The 26,490-nt window shown below is 43.1% G+C and overlaps 1 protein-coding gene across 2 annotated transcripts in view; it reads right to left on the bottom strand.

The window, feature by feature from the left end:
- Positions 1-1,042: 1,042 nt before the first annotated feature.
- The window catches only part of STAC (SH3 and cysteine rich domain), a 151,869-nt gene continuing 126,421 nt past the window's right edge, over positions 1,043-26,490 (bottom strand). For both annotated transcript variants that reach the window (XM_021677518.1, XM_021677517.1), the window contains 3 exons: positions 14,210-14,261; positions 13,758-13,895; positions 1,043-1,141 (listed from right to left, as the gene is read on the bottom strand). In XM_021677518.1, the coding sequence (XP_021533193.1) occupies positions 1,043-1,141; positions 13,758-13,895; positions 14,210-14,261 (289 nt within the window). The remainder of the gene's footprint in view (positions 1,142-13,757; positions 13,896-14,209; positions 14,262-26,490) is intronic.

Genomic DNA, 26,490 nt, shown 5'->3' on the forward strand with positions numbered 1-26,490 from the left:
ATAGGACCCAAGTTCCTCTACTTTCTGAGGGATGAAGCACTAAGGATTTGTTTCCATTTTACATCTGCTAGGGTATAATATACTGCCCTAAAGAAGAATGGATTTTGATTTGGCTACTTTTCTCCTAAGATGCTATTGGTTCTCCTCCAGGTTTCTAGTTCTCTCCAGGGTGGGCTCAGCCTCCAAAAGGGGTTCCTCCAGGATGGCATGAGGGAAAATGCTGCCCCTAGTACAGAGGACGTGAAATGAAATGGGCTCATTGCTGGGACTTTTTGCCCCATTCTCTTTCTCAGGTTCATCTCCGCAGGGAAATGATTTCCTAACTGAAGGGGCTGCATAATCTTCAATAAATCAGGCTCTCTGCCCCACCTACTCCTACTTTGCCCTCTATCAGTGCCTCATGTCCTTCTCTGGCACCTCTGTCGGTAATTAGAATAGCAGCTGATGCCACCAGCTCAGCCCTCACATCTCACAGCACCCCTAGGACTCACTCGGAGGACAGAAGAGACAACGCAATCACAAAGTGAGGGGGCTGCGGGGAGCCCTCACATGTTGGGGGCTGGGAAGCAGGACTTCCTGATGCTCTGCAGAGAGACGGCAAATGTGATGATGCGGATGGGCCAGCATTGGGGACACGCGTCTGGAACCAGAATCACATTTGGCTGTGGGGATCCGAGCCTCGCACTGGGCCCACGCCGCGAGCTGGAGCACACTCCAGTGGGCTAACTTACATCACATGGACGGGGATGAGGTGGGTCCTCAGGGACAGCTGTGGCTACCGCCCTGCCGCCGCCACCACCTGCACAGCACTCAGCTCTCTCAGCCCCGCCCCCACCGTGGGCAGCCCGGCAATGCTGTGAGATGGGGCCTCTGTCTTGTGGCTGGTACCCCAGTCTCAGATCCGTGAGTCTTGTCTCACTGTTTCCCGGGGGGGGGGGGGGGGGGGGGGGCGGGTCAGTGCGCAGCTCCTCTGCGTGGACACAGTGTGAGATGAGGCATCGCAGCAGAGCCCGGCCACTGCAAAGGCAGGAAGGGCCAGCAATCAGATGTTTTCTAAGACATCCAGGGGGACGAGGCCTCTCTTCTTTCCACTGAGGACTCTGATAAAGCCATCCTGCTCCTCTTCGGAAGTCACGCAGATCTGAATGCCAAGGAAGAAAACATCAAAGTGTCAACAAGGAAGAAATTAGGAGCTGCTTGAATCACTGTGGACTGAGGCCAGGAGCACCAAATTGGAAAAGGGAGAGCAGTTTCAGGTGGGGAAGGGAGTGGGGAGACTGGCTCTGTAAGAGAAAGGTTGAATAAATATTAGGCAGAACCTCGGTTTGGAACTAGGCCCAGGTGCTGAATGTTTTCTGAGTTTTATGAATGAAGTTTTATGAATGAAGATCAATAAAATAGGATTAATCATATTGTGTCCCCCTGAAGAATCCCTATGAGGACAGAATGATATAATGCTTACCAGAGAACTTAGCATGTGGCATGCAATGAGTCCTCAATATATTATTTTAAAGATCCAGATGAATAGCTGGCTCCTGTCATGTGCTTGGAAGTTTATACATATCATATCAGGAAGTCAAGGAAGTTATTCCATTCCTGGCCCCTAGCAAAGCAAACAGATGCTACCATCTCCCCTCGCCCACCTGTGCTGGATTTAACAAGAAAGTGGTTAAAATCTATTTGGATACCCTTGTCACTTATCACTGCCACTTACCACTGAAGGGCATGAAGTGTGGATATGGTCAGATGGACATATGGTTTTTGCAAATAGCTGATAGGGTGTTGTGAGTTTCACCCACTCAACCTGCTTCCATGGGTGGTAGGTTATGTCTTAGGTTGGATTCCCTAGAAACAGAGCCTGAGACATGAATCCTTGTGAAGTGGCTTGTTGAGGGCATGCTCTCAGGAGGTGGGAAGTGAGAGAAGCACGGGGGACAGGGGAAGGAGCTGAGCAAGGGTGAGGTCTCAGCTGGAGATGAGCTTCAGCCTGATCCCACAGGGAGCTCTGGAGCATGAAGTACCCCGTGGAGTGGTCCCACCTCAAGGCAAGGAGTCTGGCCTCTTGGGCCCCATGTCAGTCATCGGCCACTGGCTGACGTGGGTGTGAGAGGTGTGACCTGTCAGGTGAGGCAGCTCTTGGTCCTCGGAGGGGCATTAGCTGGGTAAGGGGCAGCTGTGAGTTGTTAGCTGACACAGCAACCAGGAGATGGGTGTACCCACCTAGTGAAGGGGATGTGGGCAGAGCATCAACAGAAACCATATCACATGGAATAAGGGGCTTTAACAGGACACTTAAAGAGCTTCATTTGTGACTCCTGGGGTTTGGGACATACAACGGACTGGTTTCTGGTTCATGTTTCAGAAACTTAACTGTGATAAACTTGACTGGAAAGAGGCTCACACAGGGAAGTAAAGAGGAGTTAATTTGTAAAAACAGATGTGTTGACTGTTTCCCAAAGGCCAGAGGTGAGCTGTGGGAAAGAAACAGCCTTGGGGCCATGTTAGATCCTGCTAGAGCCAGATGGGTAAGGTGGCTGCCAAAAGGAGGGTGAACCACCTGATTTTCAAAGGCTAAGACCTGTCACTGTGCATGCCAGGAACACCACAGACAAAGGATCCTAGTGATAGGCAGGTTGTAGAAGAACCCATAAAAATGCCCAGTATAGGTCATAGAAGAACCCATAAAAATGCCTTGAGAGCAGGATTTACCTTTAAAACCTGTCAAAGACTGAGTTTCTTCCTTATTGAAATATGCCCCAAATTCAACAATCCTTACTAAATAGTCCAACCAATCTGCATCAGTAAAAAACTTTACACCTGTTCCCTTGTGCAGATTTGTTCTAGATGCTTATTTAAAAAATGTCCAATTGAAATATTTAAATAGAGAAATGAATATGAAAATAATTTACTGACATATATACACATAGATGTTGTATCATGTTGATGTTGAATACAGAGAACACTTGGGCAAGGAATCAGAAAACTGAAATTCTGGCAAGAGCTCAGAGCCTTACACCATTACCCCAAGCCATAGAACAAACAAAAAAATGATTGCAGTTTGGGTCTCCATTAGCTTTTTTGGTCATTTTCAGAGTTTTCCTGGTTTACATTAACAGTAAATTTCAGTTTGTCTAGTAAGAGCCCACTGACAGTTTAAATGCGTGTCCATATACACTCCAAACCTATATTTTCCCTTTTTCTCTCTAAAGATTTCATTGTAGAAGAGAAAAAGTGCTTGGTAGAGGCAATGGAAGAGTTGTTGGCAGGTGTCTCAAAAATAGGAGGCTAAGATGCACAAATGTTCATGCTTTGTTGCATGTACTGACTTGTTCTGCACCTCCTAGTTGGCATCCCTGTAGTGATTTGATTTGGGGAGACCTTCCAAAGGACGAGGAGTTCTGTACCCACCATGCACTGCTTGGACAGTCTTGGGAGCAGACAAAGGGTAAAGAGATGAGGGAGCTAAAGGAAGTTGAAAAAGATGAATACAAAAGGTTGAAAATAGGCCTGTACTCTTCCCAGAAATGAAGGGTCTAGGATTTAAAATTCTGATGGTACAAATAGATAGCTCATCAGGCTTGAGAACCTGCCATTTTAGGAAGCAATAACCAGGTTGGAAAATTTTCCTTTCATTTTGAGGTGGAATGGAAAGATGAACCCAGAAGATTATGGGTAGAGAAGGGTGGGAGGTGAGGGAGAATCAGAGGAACTCCTTTGCTTTGGAGGGTCATGAATAGGGTAACCAACTTGTCTTGGTTTGCCTGGGACTTTCTCAGTCTTTGCACTGAACGTCCTACATCTCAGGAAATTTCTCAGTCCCAAAGTAGACAGTTGATTATCCCAGCAAATGTTTTACTGGCCAGGCCACGTGAGAGATGCCCCCAATGTCTGAGTCCCTTAATTCCCCACTTTCTGCGTTCATTCATTCATTCATTTGCTCATTCATTCACTCTTCAAGTTTTTATTGAGTGCTTACTATGTGCTAGCTACCACTCCAGAAGCTGGGGAAAAAAAGGCAGATCTCTGCTTTCATGGAGCTTATTGGGGAGAACTGGGAGAACAGACATGTGTGATGAGCACAAGGGCCTTGTGTGTTTTAATCACTGATTATTTAGTGAACAACATTTAATAAGCTGACTATATAAATCATTCAATTTTTTAAAAAAGATTTTTTATTTATTTACTTGACAGAGAGAGACACAGCGAGAGAGGGAACACAAGCAGGGGGAGTGGCAGAGGGAGAAGCAGGCTTCCCGTGGAGCAGAGAGCCCGATGCGGGGCTCCATCCCAGGACCCTGGGACCATGACCTGAGCCAAAGGCAGATGCTTAACGACTGAGCCACCCAGGTGCCCCAAATCATTAACAATTTTTGAATGAGTTTCTGAACTCATGAGGGAGAGGGTCCCTTTGCTGACCTTCTGACCTATCTCATTGACTGGAACTGGGGCACTGGCCAACTACTGAAATCATTACCAGCAAGGATCAATTCAATTAGGATTCACCTGAGTCATGGAAGGTAGACATGGACAAGAGAACAAAAATCAGGGCTCTGCAGTGTGGGGAAAAAGGCAGAGATGACTACTAGTACTAACCAACAGTTGGGTGTTAGAGGATTTTAAGTGGAGGAAGGAGATGGCCAGATATATATAAACTGGTTTTTTTCCTCTCCTGTCCTCTCCTCTCCCTTCTTCTCTTGTTACCTGATGGCCTTCTTCCCTCTCCCCCTGCCTCCCTCTTTCCCTCTCTTCCTTCCTTCCTCTCTTGCTCTCTGGACAGCCAGACTTCTGAAGACTAGACTGATTTCCTTCCTACTGCTGACAAATCCTGGCCTGTCCACCCTGCTTGCTGACAGTGTTGCAGACTGCCTGGGGGACATCATGTGTGCAGCAGGGATGGCCTGGGCATCTCAGGACCGAGGCGGGTGTAGCATACACAGAACAGTAGCAACATCACCCACCATACTTGACACAGCACCTCCAGCAGCCTAGTGCTTACCTAGCCATCCAGCTTGACTCCTGCCAGCCCCAGGGCATCACTCAGACTTAGTGTCCTTTTTTTTTTTTTTTTTTGAGAGAGAGAGAGAGAGAGAGAGCACACATGCACTTGCAGGGACGGGGGACAGCAAAGGGAGAAAGAATCCTACCCTGAAGTCGACTCCCCACTGAGCATGGAGCTCTAGTAGGGGCTCCAAACCCAGGATCCCGAGATCATGACCTGAGCCAAAACCAAGAGTCAGCCACTCAATCCTGATTGAGCCACCCAGGCATCCCACTTAGTATTTGTTATTAATGATAACCCCAATCCCACATGTTTCTGCTCTGGTTTCTGCATTCATGGCTTTACCCACCCTCCTGCTCTCACTCCCCCTAGTTCTTCAGGACTATAGGAGTGGACCAGATTTTCCCCATTCTTGTCTCCACTTGATATCTGGTTGCTGACCTACTCCCCAGCCCTCTGCTTCTCCTATGTTGCCCCAAATTCTGTTCCCTGCCAGTTAAGTGCCCCTCTTGGCTCAGTCCCTTCCTGGTCCTTCCTACCTGGCTTAATCCCTATAGTCTAACCCACTTTTGGGAGCACATATGCTAATAACATCTAAGGTCTCCCAGGCCTTGCCTCCAAACTCATTAACATTCAAATGGGCTGCCACTTAAACTAGATGAGCAGTCATTTTATTTGAAAAGATTTCTTGCCTAGCGTTCTGATCTGTCTTCCCTCAAATTACCTATGAAAAGATAGGGGGTGGGGAGGTTGAATGTTCTAACACTGAGCACTGGGACTGGCAGCCATTCCGGAGGCTGACAGGCACTTCCCTTCCCTACAACCACTGGAGCTCAACTCAACTGATGCCTGAAGCAAGTTGTACTGCTGGATCTAGGATGAATCTTCCAGCCTAAAACACAGCTCCTCATCCAAAGTCTGCCCCAGGCGCAGAGATTCCACAACTGCCCTAAGTAGAAAGCTGGGCAGTCACTTCTCTCTTACTACGGGCTCTACTTTCTAATATAGTCAAAATATACCTTTTCTGTCTTACACTACCCTCCTCCTAATCAATGCCTCTCTTTCTACATTTATTGGGAAACTGTGGTCCTCCAAAAAGAGGAAACGACAGGAAGTAGGGGCACATTAGGTGGCACCAGTGTCTCCTGGGAGGTAAGGTCTCAGCAAATAAAACAGCGGGTGGGAATGGAGACAGAAAGACCATGGGATCTTGCATGAAGGAGGAGGTAGCTTTGCATGTGTTCCAGGAGTTGAGAATGTTGGGAAAAAAGCAATGGCAATGGCAATGACAGTGGAAAATCCTAACTTGACCCAGCAGACCAACATTGGATAAACGCCTCTCAGATAACAGAAGTTAGCATAAAAGCCATGCGTAATTACCTGCTCCTCTAGCTGAGGATACCTGAAAACCCATGAGTGCACGCTGAGTTGGACTCACTCTGATCCACTCATCTTTCAGCTGGGAATCCTCCGCTCTGCACCAATCTACTCTTTGTTCTAGGATAAGTAAATCACTTGTGGCAGACACTGCCGGTTGATATCAATGGTCATAATCTGTTCTTTTCCCATGCAGCAGAGCCTGGACTTTTGCTCAGTTGTCCATCCCTACCCTACATGACTCAGGAGAATCCTAACTGTCCCAAGTCTGTTTTGATTCTCCTTGCTAGTGATTCCCATGGGACTCAGTTCTAGCTAATGAAACAGGATGGAATATCTTCTAGGGGACTTCTGGGAAAGTCTGTTTTCCTCTTAAAAGAGATACATTAAGAAAAAAATTTCTTTCTTCATCTGGAAGGGATTCTTGGAGTGGTTGCAGCCATCTGTGATCGCTAGAAAAGGAGGCTAGTATTTCAAGGATGGCAGAGCATAACGGTGGAAGGATCTAGATCCCTGACCATGGAATCAAGCTGCTGAATTATGAATCCCAGTACTTCCCTGTATCCAGACCTCTCATTATGTGAGTAAAATCTACCTTATGAGATTGACTCAATTTGAGTAACCTGAGATGTGTATTAGTTCGTTCTTGCTGTTTTAACAAATTACCACAATTCAGTGGCTTTAAACAACCCAATTTATTACATTTCTGTAGGTCTGATGTCTGGTGGGCTTGGCTAGTTTTCTCTGCTTTAGGGTTCATAAGGCTAAAATCAAGGGGTCAACAGGGCCCTATTCTTTTCCTTCCTTCCTTCCACTTCTCTAAGAGAGGATTAATTCCAGGTTCATTTAGGCTGTTGCTAAATCCAGTTCCTTGAGGTTGTAGGACTGAGTCCCGGTTTCCTTGCTGGTTGTCAGTCAGGGATCCTCCTTAACTTCTAGAGGCTGCTTGCAGTCCTTGACTTGTGGCCCCTTCCTGTATCTTCAGATCCTGTAAGTGTGGGGTGAGTCCTTCTCACATTTAATCTCTCTCCAACCTACCTCTCTGCCTCATCTCTCTTCTGCCCTCTGCTGCAATCTCTTTCTGACTCCAGCTAGATATATCTCACTGCTTTTAAGGGCTCAAGTTATTGGAGCTGGCCAGTCCACACAATCTAGGACATCTCCCTATCACAAGGCCCATAACTTTAATCACAACTGCAAAGTCCCTTTTGCATGAAATCTGGATTAGTGTCCTATGGTTGCTGTAACAACTTACCACTAATTTGATGGCTTAAAACAACACAAAGTTATTTTGCAGTCTGGGAGATCAGAAGTTCTCAAATCAAGGTGAAGGCTGGGTTGCATTTCTTCTAGAGGCTCTAAGAGAATCTGTTTCCTTACCTTCAGCTTCTAAGAGGCATTCCCTGGCTCCTGGATCCTTCCTCCATCTGCAAGGTTAGCAGCATAGCATCTTCAAATCTCTCTCTCTCTGACCTCAGCTTCTATCCTCACATTTCCTTCTCTGACTCTGGCCCTCTTGTCTTCCTGTTCTAAGGACCTATGATGACACTGGGCTCACCTGGATAATCCAGAATAATTTTCTATCTCAAGATCCTTAACTTCACCACATCTGCAGAGTCCTTCTTGCCATGTGAGGCATATTCAGTTTTGGGGATGAGGACATGGGGCTCTTGTTCTGCCTACCACAAGGTGAAAGGATCAAAACATTCTGTGGGTGGAAGGGGTTTGGTTGAGAAGAAAACATTACAGACAATACACATTAAATTCAATCTATGTTAGCAGCAGTGGAAGACTGTATTGAAACTTCAGAATATTAAAGGAAGTGGGGCACTATCTGAAAATGTTCTCTCAGGAAGAAGTAGAGAGTGATGAAGTGGAAAGCAATCAAGAGGTTAAAACTATAGGGGATCACAGGGGAAGAGAGGAAAAAAAAAACAAGATGAGACCAGAGAAGGAGACAAACCATAAGAGACTCTTAATCACAGGAAACAAACTGAGGGCTGCTGGGGGTGGGGGTGGAGGGGTGGGATAACTGGGTGATGGACATTAAGGAGGGCATGTGACTGAGCGCTGGGTATTATATAAGAGTGATGAATCACAGACCTGTACCTCTGAAACCAATAACACATTATATGTTAATTAATTGAATTAGAATAAAAATTAAAAAAAATAAAACTAGAGGGGAAATATGGTAAAATAGAGCCAATCCAACCAAAGAATTAAGTTCCCAAAGGAAGAAGCATTAAGATAAAAAGGCAAATGATAAACTGCGGAAATTTTGGCCACATATGGTAGACCAGATGTAAATATTTTTAAAAGCTAGAGAACAGTGTAAGAAAATAGGCAAACTACATAAACAGATTATTCATAAAAGACATACAAATTCTGATTATGTGTGATAAAACTTCATCTTCCTTAACCATCCAGGAAATGCAGATTAATAGAAATGTTATTGAGCTATCAAAATGACAGACATCAAAAATAGTAATGTTTAATTTTGGCAAGGATGTGATGGTCACCTGAGTATTCTCATAAGCAGCTAATGTGGGTAGAAATTGGCACAACCTTTTTGGAAGCAATTTGGTCATATGTATCAATAACTGTAAAAATCTTTTATCTATTTGTCTATAAATTCTAAAGTCTATCCTAAGGAAATAATCAGAATTATGGCAAAAGATTTTGGTTTAAACATGTTCGCTGCAATTATCAATAGTTAAAAAAATTAAAATGGAATATCCAATAACAGGGGAATACTGAAGCACATTCTTGTACATCTAGACTAGGGGTTGAAAAACTTTTTCTGTAAAGGACTAAACAGTAAATATTTTTGGCTTTGCAGGCCATAGGGTCTTTGTTGCCACCACTCAACTCAGCTGTTCCAGTGTGAAAGCAGCTTCAGATAATACACATATGAATGAATGTAGCTCTGTTCCAATAAACTCTGTTTTAAAAACAGGACCAGATTTGACCATAGGTCAATACGCCATAGTTTGCCAAACCCTGATGTATGTGATAAAATGTTACAGAACTGTTAAAAACGGTTTGAGAAACATTTAGTGACTAAGTTAAAAAAAAAAACAAACTTAGAACACTATATAGAATATGATACACCAAAATATTAATTAGAAGAAAATTTTGGTAGAAAATATACCAAATTGTTTATGTCGATAATAACTTGATGCTTGAACTACCTATCTTTATTTTCTTCTTTATACTTTTTTTGTATTTTTCAAATTTTCTCCACAATAAATGCATTTTAGTTTTGTAATTTAAAAATAATTTGCTTATTTTTCTTTAAAGCTTTGACATAACACAAAGAATCAATAGAAACAGTTCTATTGGGATGGCAGAACTATGGATGAATTTCAAGAAATACTTCTATGGTATTTAAAGTCGATTTAATAAGGACATTTTTTGAATTTTAAAAATGAAAAAAACATACTATGGCGTTAGTGCAAACTCTAGTTGTGTTCATAACAAAAGGATTACTTGATTCTCTTTAGAAATAAGAGCTCTGTGAAAAAAATAATAAAATAATTATAAGACAAATTAACTCCAGAGGCAGAAATGTGATTTGATCAAAGAGATGCATTGCATTTATTTTCAGAATCAAATTTCTTCTATTTCCCTGCTAAAGAGCATTTGTCTCTTTATATTTTTAGAGTTGCAGATATCATACTGGCTATTTTCTGATGCTTACTAGGTAATTTTAGGTGGCATTGGCCATTGCAGATGAATCTGGAACTCACTCTGAATGATGCTGGTAGCATGGGGACCTTGCTAAGCATTGGTGGTGGCCAGGCACTGTGCTGGCATTTTACACAGGGGATCATGTTTAACCCTCACCCCATGTCAAGAGGGAGGTGCTACTATGCCGATTTTACAGATAAAAATGTTGACATTCAGGGATTACTTTGCCAAAATCACACAGGATATGGATCCATTTCTGTAGGACATTAGAATCTGCGTTCTTGCTACTATGTTATACTCTCCTCATTTTGACCAACATGTTTTGAAATTTTACGCCTAAAAGGTTTAGTAGGACACTAAAGTGGAGCCAAATTTTAAAAAATTTTTCTCAATAGTAGATCTTTAAAATGTACATTTTCTTTCAAGTGGCTGACATTTTTCCAAAATTGGTTGCCACGTTGATGCCAAAGATTGAAAATAGAGAATTTGTGTAGGGCTAGAGACCTCAGTGCCTTTTGTTGATCCATATGTAACTGGACATAAAAATGCCTTCAGTTGTCACAGGACTACTACAGGATTTAAAAGTGAGAGAATGGAAGTGAAGGTCATTCTCAAACTTTAGCTTTGATCCTGGGGAATTTATAAAGAGAGAGATTCTCTGCTTTTTCCCTGAGAAGTTCTGCTTCTGCAGGTCTGGGATGGAGTCCAGTTTTCAACAAGCTCCCAGGTGATTATGATTCAGGTGGTCCAAACCACACTCTCAGAAATATCAGGGATTATGCAACTTTTCTAAAGGATTATGGGCAGATTCATTTGGTTCCTGGTTTAGGCTGAAATATTGTGTCTTGAACATGTCTAATTGAAGAGGCTGGATTGTTTGCCTCTCCCCTACCCACCCCCATCCTGGAAGATGGCAGTTCAACCATGAGAGTGGAAAAGGCAGGTGTGAGCCCATTCACAGAAAAGACAATTTTGGGGACTACAGCCAAGGAATTGGTAAGAGTCACTGAGTGGATGTTCTGCTTTTAGAAATTGATCAAGTTGAGCAAATTTTAATTTGCCTCTGATTTCACTGACTTGTATATTAATAACATAAAACAATGTTTAGTTTCAAGTGGGGAAGCACAAGATTATTCTGAGGAAAAAAATCAAACATGCTAGCAAAATTATTTAATAACACTTTGCCAATAAAGATGGGTATCATTCTTGAATTTATTTCATTCAAAAGACCTTCCAAGTTTTTGGAACAGGGAAGATATAGTTGAGTACATTTGGAGAAGCACTGGCATGGGAAAAGTGCCTGTTTGCTGTGTGGGGTATGTGTGTGGCATTAAAGATGGGGTCTCCATCTGATGAGAATCCATTGCCTGGATTCAAGGATGACCCACTTATAGAAGCAAGAATTTATTCCCAAAGGGCTCTCTGGTCCTCAGATACTTGCCTTTATAACATTTGCCTTCCCTGGGAGCCAACCTATGCAAATGATGCTGTACTGCTCAAAGCTGGTTCCACATTGTCCAGGGCACATGGCTCAATGGAAAGCACTGGCTTGGAGTTTGCAGACCTATGTTTAAGTTCCAGCCTCAGGGCACCGGGGTGGCTCAGTAGGTTAAGTGTCTGCCTTCGGCTCAGGACATGATCCCAGGGTGCTGGGATCGAGCCCCATGTTGGGCTCCCCGCTTAGCGGGGAGCCTGCTTCTTTGTCTCCTCCCTGCTCGTTCTCTTTCTCTCTCTCTCTAATAAATAAAATCTTAAAAAAAAAAAGGAAGTTCCAGCCTGGATACTTACCAGGTTTTTGCCCCCTTGAGTAAGGCATATAACCTCTATGAGCCTTTGTTTCATCATTTATAAAATATAAATAGTGAATAATTAATCAATAAAATTCTTAGGGCATGTGTGGGATCTCACGTAAAATGTCATAGGTATATATACTTTATAAATATATATGTATGACATAAATAGTAAGTAATAATGATGATACTTTTAATAATTATCACTGTGGCAATATCTAGGACTGTATTAATTTGTTCTTCTCTGTGAATAAGGGGCTAGATACAAAGAATTTTCTTTTAAATAGCCACAAAGAAAAGGTAAATCATTATTCTTTGGGGGTGTACTTGTTAGTTTGAAGATGATCGAGCATTTGGCACTCCATATGGCATATAAAATTGTTGACCAGTTAGGTAAACCAGTTCTTAAAGGTTATAAATCAAATATAAAGTAATGTAAATATAAAGTAATATAAAGTCTTATGGGACTTAGAAACTGTCTTTGTAGGCAATTACAAAAATGACATTTAAGATGTGTTTTGGGCAATGCTATTGAACAAGGATAGTATTAAAATTATTATCATTTTTTAAAGATTTATCTGAGGATCAGAGGGAGAAGCAGACTCTCTGCTGAGCAGGGAGCCCGATGTGGGCTCTTTTCCAGGACTCTGAGATCATGACCTGAGCCGAAGGCAGAAGCTTAACTGATTGAGCCACCCAGACACCCTGGGATAGTATTAAAATTATTAATATGTTTTTCATTTTGTACCTCTTTGTAGGGTGAACCTCACCATTTCCAACCAGAGGCATTAATTGCCTTAGGAAGTATTAGAATTATCATACCAAAAGTGGAGACAGAAAGAAAGTCAAGGCTTTGGCTTCCAAAATTGGAAATTAGAGTTAATTGTGAGACTTTATTAGGAGACAGAAGAAATTTCTAATGTCTGATTTCTCATATCATCCCCAAATACACCAAGAGCAAACGTGGAGGTCTTAGAGTATTATTATACTTTATAGTGAGGATATAGGATCTGACATGAGGAAACTGGAGTCAGAGAAGAAGGGGCAGTAGGAAGCCCTCTCTCTGCTGAAAGAAGGCAAAGAGAGGCAGAGTTAAGACAAAGAGCGGACCGTGTGTCTTGTCCTTTTGTGTCTTTCAATATTCCAGGAGTGAGATGAGGGAGCAAGAAGCACGGAGCTTGAAGACATACATGTGCAAGGGGTTCATACCTCACTTCTCAGGAAATTGACAGTGTCATTTATTTGCTGTTGCATGCTGAACCTCACATTCAACATGGCACTAGAGCAAGATGGCGCCAGACACCTCTGGATTAGATGTACGGAGACATCTGGGCACTGGTGTGAGACAGTCTCCGGTTACTTATGTCCTGACTATGTTTTATGCAGCAATGTGAAGGTGTCTTGGATTCCAGTGAAAAGGCAGAAGCTTAGAGTCTGGACAAGGAGACCTTACTTAGAAGGGCCTTTGTGACTGGAGGCAAATGCAATGAACTGTGGAATCCTCAGCAAGTAACAACAAAGTATTCCCAAGAAACTATGAAAAATTAACCACGCATTGGTGGAAAACAGCACAGAGCCTGAACTGGAGTAGGTGTCCACATCAGAGACCAGCGGTCCTCAGAGAAAAGGACCAGGACCAGATAGATGTCTTTACCCTGCTGCTATAACTTTATGTACATTTCCTCTTGTGAACAGATACCACCAAAGGAGCTTCCTAACATTCTGGCTTTGCAGGTTTAGATTCTACTACACTACATAATACCACCAGAGTATTATCTTTTCTCAAAGTGAACACTTTGAATATGACCCCATTCATTCAGATTTATGTGTATTGTTATGTTTGTTAGTGACTATTTCTCTGTTTTGGTCGTACCTGGTATGTGCTTGCATGCTTTACTCACCTGATTCTCTTTCAGTGTCATCTGCCCCTGTTCTTTACACCCAAGGAAGGTCCTAACACATCTAAAAATCTTCTCGTTTTGTTGTACTCTCTGAACAAAGTTGGCCGGAAAGAAGCCAATCCTGTCTTGAATTTTCCCCTGAAAGGAAAAAAGAGGCATGCATCCACAATTGTAGCATTTGTTGTAATTACAGTTACCCAGGGATTCTTTTTTTTTTTTTAAAGATTTTATTTATTTATTTGAGAGAGCGAGAATGAGAGAGAGTACATGAGAGGCGGGAGGGTCAGAGGGAGAAGCAGGCTCCTCGCTGAGCAGGGAGCCCGATGCGGGACTCGATCCCGGGACTTGATCCCGGGACTCCAGGATCATGACCTGAGCCGAAGGCAGTTGCTTAACCAAATGAGCCACCCAGGTGCCCTCTTTTTTTTTTTTAAAGAAAGAGAAGTACTTACTTTCCACCAGTCTTCATTGGTGTCTTCTAGAAGAGTAATCATGTCTCCTGGCCTATAATGAAGAATGAACGGGTTAAGTGGGGAAGGTGGGGAGGGGGGGAGAGAAAAAGATGACACTTCAGAGTCACAAGTAATAGTTTTTCATGTATACAAATAATCCTAAAATAAATAGAAGTAAAATAAACATGACTTTTTCTCAGTGCTTCCCACCCATGAAAATAGTTTTGTTATGCATTCAAAACAAGTATTATTTCTGTGCTGTATTTTAAAAAATAATACTAGCTTTATTTTTTGAAAGTTTTTCTTTATTTTGAGAGAGAGAGAAAGAGAGAGTGAGCATAGGGGAAGAGGCAGACCCAGAGGAAAAGAGAGAATCTCAAGCAGACTCCACGCTGAGCACAGAGCCTGACTCGGGGCTCAATCCCATAACCATGAGATCATGACCTCAGCTGAAATCAAGAGTCAGGTGCTTAACTGATTGAGCCACATAGTTGCCTCAGTATTAGCTTTATTTTTACATATAGAGAAGGGTTCTTTATTATTTCTGGAAGCTTCCTATTCATATTTGCCACTTTCTGTTATGGATGTCATATTATAATAGATCTGGCTGAGGATATTATTATGTTTTTAAAACAATATTTCTTTTCTTTATTGAATTCTTTGTTTCCTCTAGAATTGGTTGGCCTCCTCTTTATTGCTTCTCCTTTTTGTCAAGGAATTTTCTTCAACATCTGTATTTCTTGGTTGTTTCTTTACATTAATGGCTGAACACAGAGGTAGATGGGTGTGGACAGCTGGGCGAGCTTCTCTGCTATTACATGCACCTGCTTCTGCACTGTGTCTCTCTCCCAAATACAAGGACTACTTTCAGGCTCTGCTTAAGAGAGCAGGGTGTGTCGATTGGGGCATCTCATTTTTAGATGCTTGAAAATGTAGCAGGCAAGCAGCCTGGAGTCTCCTACCATACTCCAATGGCTAAAACAGGGCAGGGCTCTCTCTTAACCTTGGTGAGGGAGAGGTCAGTTGATTCTCCTGTTAAATACAGCTGCCTTTTCCTTCCCTCCCCCTGCTCTCTAGATGGTTTGGGGTCTAGAGTTATTGAAACACAGTTCTTTGTCTTTCTCAGACTTCTGTGCTCACATAGGAGCCCTCCCTTAGGCATGGGTTTCCTTTCTTCTGAGTTTAGGTGTTCCTTTGATTCTGGAGTCAAACACCGTTGCTGCCTATTGCTCATTATAAGCAGTAATGTGGTGTCATGAATACAGCTGGGAGTCTGTATCAGTCATATATTGCCATGATAATGCTGTGTAACAGACAGCCACAAAACAATGGCTCACTCACATGCCTGGGTGTTGGCTGGCTGTTGGCTGGGATGACTGGGGAGACTTTGCCCTATTTCCTGTTTCTCATACCCCAGAAGGCTAATTTGCACATTCATGGCAATGCCAGAATTTTAAGAGCAGCAAATGGAAACATGCAAAACACATAAGGCCTCCAAGGCCAGGCGCGGAATCATACATTGTCACTTCTGCCTCATTTTATTGGGCAAAGCATGTCATGAGGCCGGTCAGACTCAAGGGTTGGGACAGAGGCTCCACTTCTGTGGTGACAGGAACTGTAAAGTCCCATGGCAAAGGGCAGTACAGGAAAGGGTGAAGAATTTGGGTCATTAATGCAATCAAGCCAGTAGAGACACCCTCATGTTCTTCAATGAATTTGCTATAAGTTCAGTGTCTCCTTGAATGTGCCCCTATTTGCTGTAGTTTGCCAGGAACTTCTCACAATTTTGGGGTCTCGGATACTATTATTTCTTGTTTTCTAGTACCGTTACAGAGGTATTCTTAAAAAAATATATTTTCTGATATTTTAAGGGATTGGAGCAAGAGAGGAAGTAGATCCGTGGGCTCATTTTGCCATTCTGAGTCAATCTCTTCTGCTGTCATTTTCAATTCTCAGTTAATATCTATCTTTGTAGGGGATTCCAAATAGAACAGGCTTGTTGCACCTGAAGCATTAAACACGAGTGGCATTTTGGTATTTCAAGTCACAGTTCTGTGCTGATGCCACAGAAGGCAAGATGGCTGAAAATCACTCTTTTCCCAGGTGAGCAGCAAAGATGAAAGCTGATGTAGAACAATCTTTCTAGCTCCAGCAGATTTTACTTAACTTAATAACGTAAAGAAACCGTGTGTTAGCATCAAGTCCAATGACTTTGCTGATGGCTTGGAAGAAGCGGGAAGTAAGGAATAAAGCTGGAGGTGGGGGGAGGCACCTTTTCCTAAGAGTGAAAAAGGATGCTGCCTGGATCCAACCGCTGGTTTTACGGTCTAGATAGAGACTCACTCTTTACCATGGCCAAAGGTAAAGAGTGGCTGTCCCTGAGCATATGGCCCATGGTAACTAAACCACATATAAGAATAAGGCACTCACTGGAACACAAGCTAAAATTTTATGAGCAATACCAGACACCCTCTTGACAGTGTGATGGGGATTGTCTTATCCTATAAAAGAACACTGCCAGGACCAGAAAATTGCTTAGTGAGGGAGGAGAGTTACGTTCAACTATTTATTCCTTTTTGTTTGTTTGTTTACCAACTCATTCAACAAATATTCCAGATTGCTGATTCTGGGTATTCTTTGGAGAATAACATCCTCACTGGAGTTAATGTTCTAGTGAGAAAAATGGACACAAATAAGCAAATATATAACACAATGTTCAACAAGGTTATAAATAATAAGAAGGTAATATGTATCTCTGATGAATATATAATCACAAATTATCATAAGGGCTATGAAGAGAATAGATGGGATGCAGTTATAAAGCATAAGGGTAGACGACTGATATTAGCCAACTACTCTAATCATCTGGTGGAGACAGCTAATGTCTCTTTTTCACTGCAGGCAAGATCTTGCCCCAGGCAACATTTGAATCCAAGACAGCAACGCTCTGACATCTCGGTCAGCAAACCTGTGGCCCGTGGGGTTCGTCCTGCCCCCTGCCCCTGCCCTGCATCACCCACCAGTCTCGGCACTGTTCCATAGCACCTGCATTCATGGGGCCCAGGCCTGTGCATCCGAGTGGGCAAGCAAGATAAAACCACTCTGGGTAATGTCATGTTTTTAATTTAATTAATTTTCAAAGATTTTATTTATTTATTTGACAGAGAGAGACACAGCAAGAGAAGGAACACAAGCAGGGGGAGTGGCAGAGGGAGAAGCAGACTCCCTGCCGAGCAGGGAGCCCGATGGGGAACTTGATCCCAGGACCCCGGGATCATGATCTAAGCCGAAGGCAGACGATTAGCCGACTGAGCCACCCAGGCACCCCTTTAATTTATTTTTTAAGAGGTGTCTTGACTCAGTTTTGAAATTCTAGCTAGAGGCCAGTCAGTTCCCCTTAAGCAACTGGTTAAGTCAACACCTCAACCACTTCCCCTAGGACTCTCATAGTCCAGGACATGATACACCAGCCCCAGCCCTACCTGCTTTTGGGGCCAGGTTCCAGACAACGAGCAACAGCCCTTATTCAAATTCGTTAATCCACAGGGAGCCTGGGAAACCAGCTAACCCCGGCTGCTGGCCATACGTAAGCTGCCCCTACAGCCTGAGGGCGTTCTTCCCCTGACTCCCAGCTGCAAGCCTGGGTGGCCCTGGGTGGCTGCCCTCCACTATCAACTGTAAGTTCTCTACTCAATCGGTTCTCAACTTCGTTTTCTTCTCCCAGCCATGGTGTTGGTGTACTATGTCCTGCCATCAAAGAACTAACTGCAAACATTCTGCTCACTCGCTCCACATAGGGAGAGCCTGTCCATCGTTCCTGGAGGAATGGAGGCCTAATACCTAAAAATCCTCCTTCCCCCAGTTGGTCCTAGGATGGACACTGGCATGCCAGGGCATGACTCTTTGCCTTCAACCATTTCATGCTTCTGTGGCCCATCAGGCCCCTCTCCATGGAACAGTTCTTTCTCATTTTGGGGTCTCACACTCCAAAGTCCTGCTCTGGTCTAACAGTTCCTCTCTTTCTTTCAGGAGACCTTATGTTTCTGATCCATAATGTGCAGATTTTATAATTTAACTCTATTTCCAAATTCCTGGCGATGAACTTGTCAGGCCCCAAAATATTTAAAAAAAGATTCCCTTTGCTTAATTCAATCAGAGCATCCTAAGTTCAGGTAAGCATTTTGCTGTACTTTACCCAAGAATGATACATGTACACAACATAATGCACATCATAAACAGTAAAGGGATCAGTTTCCTCTTTGGCGCAGACTGATCAGAGCACTGCAGCTGGCCTTTTGTTTTGGTTTGCTCAGTAACATTGGTCTTGGATCCAGAGGATGATTTTCGGGTTGGTTATATAACGATTTTTGGAAAGTCTTGACATGATGAGGGAACTGTGCGCTACCATCAAGAGCAGGAATAGAGTAAGAACAGCTAACTGATGAATCACCACTCAACAGCGAGGGGACAACGTTGATCCGTGAGTGTGTGTGTTTGTGTCCGTGGGTGGGAACTGGATGGCTGCTATCTGGTTCCTTTTCAGCAGTCCTCTGCCTCCCTCATTTCTCAGTTTTGCATTTGGACATAGGAACCTCTCTCTCCCACCACAAGGGAGACTGGTTTTGGGGACTTAGAGGGCACAGTATCACTGAGCATATGGCTGATGCTAGCTGAGCCCAGCCAGCTTCAGGGAGCTCTTCTGCAAGGTGTTATGGTCATGGTTTGGTCTTCTAGGGGTGGGCTTTTGGAGGGTGGAGGGGGAGTTGTCCTGAGGCCCCTGCCCAGTCTCTCCATTCCCCACGGGGACCACAGATTCCTAGGAGTGCAGACACCGACACCTTCCTGATGAGGTCACTGCATTTGAGAAGCCCCTTCTCCACTGTCTCAGACAACCTGAGACTTTAGAGTGGCCCTCCACTGTGAGGCACAGGGACAAGGAAGGATATTCTGGGCCCTTTTTGTTTTCACAATGTTTGGGATATACTGAATATTCTGGAAAGCAAATGACATTTGTCTTTCTTTATTCCTCCATCTCTGCCTATTGAGCCAAAGGAAATTATAGGACATCTGAGTATTTTTTGAATGCTTGTGACATGGTAAGTTTTGGGCGTGTGTTGAGTGTACAAAATGAGAAGAGTTTTCTAAGCATCGGTTTTCCTATCTGTAAGGTGAGAAAATAATAGTATCTAGCTAATCAATATTTTTGAGGATTAGGTGAGGTAATACTTCTACAGCACATTTAGATAAGCCCAGAACAGATGGTGGCTGGTATTGTTGTTAAGACATAATTACTGCCCTCAAGATGCCGGTACTTTTTTTTTTTTTCCTAAATAGTTAAGAGATTTTATTCTAGTAAGATGCTGGTACTCTTTTCTTTCTTCTTTTTGAAAGATTTTATTTATTTATTTGAGAGACAGAGAAAGTGAGAGTATGAGCTAGGTGAGGGGCAGAGGGAGAAGCAGACTCTCTGCTCAGCACGGAGCCAGATGTGGGGCTTGATCCTGGGACTCCAGAATCATGACCTGAGCCGAAGGCAGATGCTTAACTGACTGAGCCACCCAGGTGCTCCGATGCTGGTACCCTTAAAGGGGAAAGACATAGAAGCTGGTAATTTACACCAAGGCTCTTCCTGAATGAGGAGAAACATGCTGGTGGGGGGGAGGGGACAAACAAGTGAGGAATTGACCACCCCCCCCCCAAATCCCAACATATATGCTTCATTGAGACTCAGCTACCTCAATGATATTTATATAATTCCATACTATACATAGCAAATACTTAATAAACTATATTTATTTTGCATAGTTGCTGTGTGGATTGGATGAGAATGCATATGTGGAAGGCTTTCGCCCTGACATTAAGGGCTCGAAAGTTCTAATTTCTTCCTGAAAGTGTAATTTTTTTTCACTTGGAAATGAGAAGATTAGTGATTATTGCCTTTCAAATGGGTGTTCCCTTAGGATTTTGGCAGGGATGGTTGGTTCATGAGATCATCTTTGGCTTCTCAAGGGGCTTCAGTGTGATTCAGAGCTTTGGTGAAAAAGCTTTTCTCTCTTTATATCTGCCCCTCCCTCTTGCCCTCCACCCCAGGTAGTGACGGGAAAGGTGCGGCAAGGGCTGGGGGCTGGAGCTCCAGCCGCTGATTGCGACGGAGGTGTTGGAATAGTGGAGGAGGCCAGCCAACTAGTCTGGAGAGGGATAGCAGGGTTACTGAATGAAGCAGGCATGGCCAGCTGCATCTGCACACAAGTAAGAAGGTTCGGAGAGACTTCACCAGTTACAGGCAGGATGTGAATCCACTACTAACACCACTAAATCAAGCTGCCTCTTACACCACCCAAGCCCTATGAAACTCATCAGAACTGCCCATTTGACTCTGCCAAGTATTTTTCAGATATCTTTAGTATTTCTTACCCTTTTCTATTCATTAGGAACAACACCAACAAAAAATCAACCAAACAAACAAAAACAACAACAAAACCCAAAGGATCAACCAACCAAAACCAAACAAAGGAACAAAAACCAAATTCGTCTTAGGGCAACCAGAGTCACTCAGCCAGAAGAGATGTCCTGGAAAAACCATGTCAGGGGAACATAAAAAGGAGCCAAACTGCTCCATTAACTTCAGATCGATTGCTTAATTTTTCGCTAGACCCGCTTCTCAATTTCCATAGTCCTGGTCCAGAGCCTTTTACAGTCTGAGCACACGGGTAGGTAACGAGGAACTCCTGAATCCGCAGTTTGATTTTGTCTTAATCCTGGCATCCGTGAGACTGTCTGCACTTCCCCAAGTCCGGGGAGTGGCTCAGAGAAAAAGCATTCAGCTAAAGGGCCATTTGGATGGGATTTGGTAAATGTTCCTGAACTGTCCCGGATCATGCTCTCCAGAACCTAATTGGAAGAGGCATCTGAGTGAGAGGATTGCTGCTGAGCACATTAGCGGCATTCAGGAGGGTCTGGGCTTCCTGACATAGTGCAGCCTCAGAACATAATATGCATCAGAGACTTTCCTCAAATAGCCTTAATTGCATTTTGATGTCCTGGTGACTGTGAAGATTATTTTTAAATCAAATTGGTGCATTAAATTACATTTGGTTTTAATTAAGTTGATGCATTTGCCAAGCAGTAATGCACTTAGAGAATGGAAACGAGACACCGAGGGAGTCTTATTCTGTCTTACTCTGTCTCAAGGGCTCTCCTTTTCTTATTTTATGAAGGATTTATAAAGCCTCACAGAGTGAAGGACACAGCCACACAAGTGGCTGGCCGAAACCTTGATACGGACCGGAGTACCGAGCGTGACCAAGCATCAGGAAACCTGCCTTGTGGTCCTGGGTCTGTCACTGGCCCATTGTGTATCTTCAGATGTCACAGCTGTTCTGAAGTCTGGCAGATACTCAGAAGCCAGGGGAACACTTAGCCATTCAGATCTTCAAGTGGGATCTGACTGTCTAGGCCTGGGGGGAGCCCAGGAATCTCTATTTTAATAATATTCTCCAGGAGGTTCTTAGGGCTGGTGACAAGTGGTTTAACAATCCCAGCCATAGTTTTATCCTCTATCAAATATGAATTTCTTGGGTGACTTCACAGATTTGTGAAAAGAACTCAAGGAGATGTCAGGAAAAATTGGGAAAATTGTGAAAGACTTTGAAACAGGTACAAATATTACAGATCTGGGTGTCTAGCTCATCTTTCCTGCCATCTCCCTCTTTCATTGTCTTTGGGCTATTTTACATATTTTCTACAACTTGTAGAAAACTGGTGATGATGCAAATGACTCTCGTCCCTAGAAATGCAAGTGAACTGTGTCTGGTGGGATGTAATCACTTGTTGCCCTTGAGGACTGACCAGTTTGGCATGCATTTGTAAATTCATGTCAGCGCTCCTGATTGCCTACGTAGTGTGATGTCTGAATTCTCCTTTGTACCAGATGGGACATTATGCTAGCTATCTCATTAATTAATGAGTCAAATAAAAATTTTGACATGTGTTCATTTTGTATTTGTATAGACTCATGATTTTACCTCAATTTAAAAAAAAATTATTAGTGAACTAGAGTGACTTTTCATGAACACATTCTATAGATCACAAGCTTCCTGATCTTAAAAACAAGACTTAACAATCCTAATAAACTCCTAAGAAGGGATATGAATGGCCAACACGGGATAAATTAATACATTGTCTCAATCTGCTGATTAGAAGGAATTGTATACACAAACAGTGAATCATGGAACACTACATCAAAAACTAATGATCTAATGTATGGTGATTAACATAACAATAAAAAAAAAAAAGAAGGAATTGTCAACCTCGTTAGAGAGCACATCCACACAGTCAATGCAAGATGAAAAGTGTGGGGTAAGAAAAAGACCAGTGGACCGGAAGTATGCCTCCCTGGGTTCCAGCCTGAGCCTCTACGTTCTATCTGACAGTTCTTGGCCCTGGTTCTCCCACCTGGCCCCCCAAAAGGTAAAGAACTATAAACTGTCTCATTGGAATATGAACTAAAACAGCTAGGTGTCCATTCACTTAGTTCTACTGAAGTTGAAGATAGTCTTTCCAGAATGAGGATTGGAATGCATGTAGTTATGAAAACATGCTCCCACCCAGGCAGTGAATTTGCACCACCTCTTTGTAATGGGGTTGATATTTGCCCCCCATTTCCTACCTCTTAAAGTCATTCTCATGTTCTGCCATTGAACCCATTCTTCCTTATCCTTTCCTTACTGGAAAGGGAGAATGACTGCCCACTAACCAAGCTGCACAGGCATCTGGGTCCCCTCTTGCTGGGAGACTTGGCTTGGTTGTGATGCTACCTCCTTGCAAAGCCCTTCCTGGCCTCCCACGGCTGCTTTGATGTCTCCTTGAGGTGCTGTGGCGACATCCTGAATTACCTCCCCACCCAAAAGACCTCACACTGAAGCATGCTTTCTTGTCTACTCTTCTGCGCTCCCCCCACCCCCTTAGCCCGAGGACCACTTGAGCTCTTTGTGGGCAGGGCCTGCGAACTGTTCACTAAGTCGATGCTCATTCACCATGTGGTTTGTGGTGAAGAGATTCAAATCCTGAGAACAGCCACATAAGGGTTAAAATCAGTTTTAACTAGATTTCAAGTGGTGTTTTGAAAAAAATCAGAAAGAGATGAATTCAGGCCATCCCATCTCCAGAGGTTCTCGTGAATATTAGCTAATGAGACGAATGGTTGCCTGGTTTCATTCAGACTCAACCATGGAAAAATCCGAGACTCGCTGATCCCAAGAAAGAGGCTGGCAATTCAAGAATCTAAATACTTATTTGGGATTACAAAAGAAAATACAGTTTTATTTTAAGCCCACCCTCCCCTGCCCCATTTAGATGTTCGGACACACACTGAAGTGGAAATTAATTTGTATCTTAGAATTTAATAATATTGGAAAAGCAGTTCCCTCTTTCCCTCTCCTGGCTCCTAAGCATTTTTCTTTTTTCCTTTTTCTTTCCCCCTTATGAAACATGGCCATTATCATATAAATTTGTTTGGGGAGAACTAATAAAAATGAAAATGACTTAGATGTGGGAAGCCAAAATGGATTCTTTGGAATAGGCATTATATGGTCACTAGAATATGCATCTGAACCCATCAGTCTTTTATTTACTCCCCATCCTTTATTTCAGAGTCCCTAAGATGTTTTAGGGGTTTGTGTTTACTTGGAGTTATTTACATCTGCTGCTTATTTCCATGATATACTGGCACGGCGAAGCCATAAAAATTAGTCTTATTGATTTTTATTTTTACTTTCTAAAAAGTTTTTTATTTGACAGAAAGAGAGCGAGAGAGCGAGCGCATGCACACACAGTTTTGTGTGGGGGTTGGGAGGGGCAGAGGAGGAGGGAGAGGGAGGTTCACCCTGTGCTGAGTGTAGAGCCTACATGGGTTCCATCCTACGGCCCTGAAATCATGACCTGAGTTGAAACCAAGAGTTGTCCATGCATGGAGGACATTAGGAGAAGAAAGGGGAAAATGAATGGGGAGAAATCAGAGGGGGAGACGAACCATGAGAGACTATGGACTCTGAGAAACAAACTGAGGGTTCTAGAGGGGAGGGTGATGGGGGGATGGGTTAGCCTGGTGATGGGTATTAAGGAGGGCGCGTATTGCATGGAGCACTGGGTGTTATACGCAAACAATGAATCATGGAACACTACATCAAAAACTAATGATGTAATGTATGGTGACTAACATAACATAATAAAATTAAAAAAAAAAAAAAAAAAAAAAAAAAAAAAAGAAACCAAGAGTCGGATGCTCAACCCACTGAGCCACCCAGATGCCACTATGCTTAATGATTTTTAAAAGGCATGTTGGTGTGAATAATGAGCAAGGGCTCTAAGACTGTTTTTGCAGACTTCTGAGCCCCAAATCAGCGAGGATAATGAGACTGGTTACATTGTAAATGTGGAAGGCAAAAAGCTAAGCATGTGCTATCAAGCTCTTGCTAACTATGTGTGTGTGTAAGTGCGTGTGCGTGAATGAATGTGTATTTGAGTGTGCACGGGTGTATGAACATGTGTGTGTGTATCTGACTGTGAGCATGTGGGAGTGTTTGTGCATATGTAAGTGTCTCACCCACTACGCTAGGAGGGTGATTGGGCACACGGCCTATGTGCACTCACGAGGCAGCATATATGACAACAGTGTCAGTGCGGATTATAATGGGGTTCTCTAGTTTGTGTTCCAAGTAGCATTTTACAAAGCTTGGCTCATATATTAAGCTGGCCATCCATAAAGTGTAATTTTCAAAGCTCTTAAAAAATTTGATAATAAGGGTTATTGGTGGAAACTGTTTAAGACCCTAATTTCAGAAGTTTATCTACTATACAAGCTCATTACACTCAGACAGAGGAATGGGGTGCTCTTTATTGTTATCAGACCTTAAATGGTCAGTGACAGTTCAGGGATCCTGTGCATATTGGCACCATGTCTTTCATGTCAGTGGTAAAATACCATACCTATAAGTCAGCAACTGCAAAATAGACTCAGAAGATGAGGGTTGGGGTCTCACAGTCTCCTTTTGGCTGGACAAATTAGATGAAGTCCCACTGGATATGCTCAAAGGCCAGAGAGAGTCTTTGGCTGTGTTTTTTCAACTATTATATCCTTAGGGTAGTATTGATGAGATCCAGAGGACTTGGAAATAAGACATATGGTGAAAAGATGCAAATTAAGAAGTTATCTAAAATACACTGGTCACCTCGCTTTGTACTGGGCACGAAATCCCACCTTTATATACATCATCTGGTTTAATACTTAGTCTCCCTAGGAAGGAGCAAACTGAGCCCCCCAAGAAATTACATCGTTGGCTCAAATAGATGCAGCTGGGAAGGGTCAGCGCTGGAAGGCAGATCTAGGTCTCTGTGACTCCCCAGTAGTGCTCTTTTCTGCCCTGCTGCCTCGTTCTGTCCTGCTCTCCGCCCATGCTGGACAGATAGAGCATTCTCCATGAGAGCTCCAGCAATTCGGGGAGGTAATGGATGACTTTATGAAGGACATTTATTTTGCACTGAAAGCCTCTGCCTTTAGATAGCATTTGGAGACCAATGATGGGGCCATGGCACTTTTAAGAGGAGGACTCACTGCCCTAAGACTGAGGGGGCAGCGCCCTTGTGGCTCCTTTCTGAGGCCTACTCCTCCATTCCTAAACCATGAGTGCTCAGTAAGGGCTTACCAGGGCTTCTTTCAAATTGTTTGAAACCCTTTGATCTACTTTTCTAAATCATTTCTTCTTGACAAATAATATTCATCGTAGGTTCAAGGCCCATCTCCTCCAGGAAAGAGGTCCTGGCTAAGCCCTCTGAGCTTGGTTTGCTTCCCCTTTTATCATTTCCAGTATATTATCACATACTTGATGTGCCCACTGATTGTGCATGGCAGGCCCAGCATTAGTTGATTTCATCTCCACGATACTCGTGCATTCCTTCATCACGTATTCATTAAGCATCTACTATGTTTCAAGAACTATCTTATGCTACAGGGATATATAGCTGGCAATGACAGGTTTGTTCTCATGGAGTTTATAAGAGAGATAGAGGTTTACCAAATAATTCCAGAAATATATAAATACAAGTTGAGGTGAGTGCTTTAAAGGAAAGAAATATGGTGTCATGAAAGGAGATAACAGAGGAATTGCACCCAGATTGGGGGTATCAGGAAAGGGTGTACAGAGGAAGTGAACTCTGAGTTGAGATCTGTGGAGGTCAGTAGAAAGGTCTGGATTGTTAGCTCTTGGCAGAAAAGCTTTCCCTGT

This window comes from Neomonachus schauinslandi, chromosome 1 (assembly GCF_002201575.2).
Source record: "Neomonachus schauinslandi chromosome 1, ASM220157v2, whole genome shotgun sequence".
Lineage (NCBI taxonomy): Eukaryota > Metazoa > Chordata > Mammalia > Carnivora > Phocidae > Neomonachus > Neomonachus schauinslandi.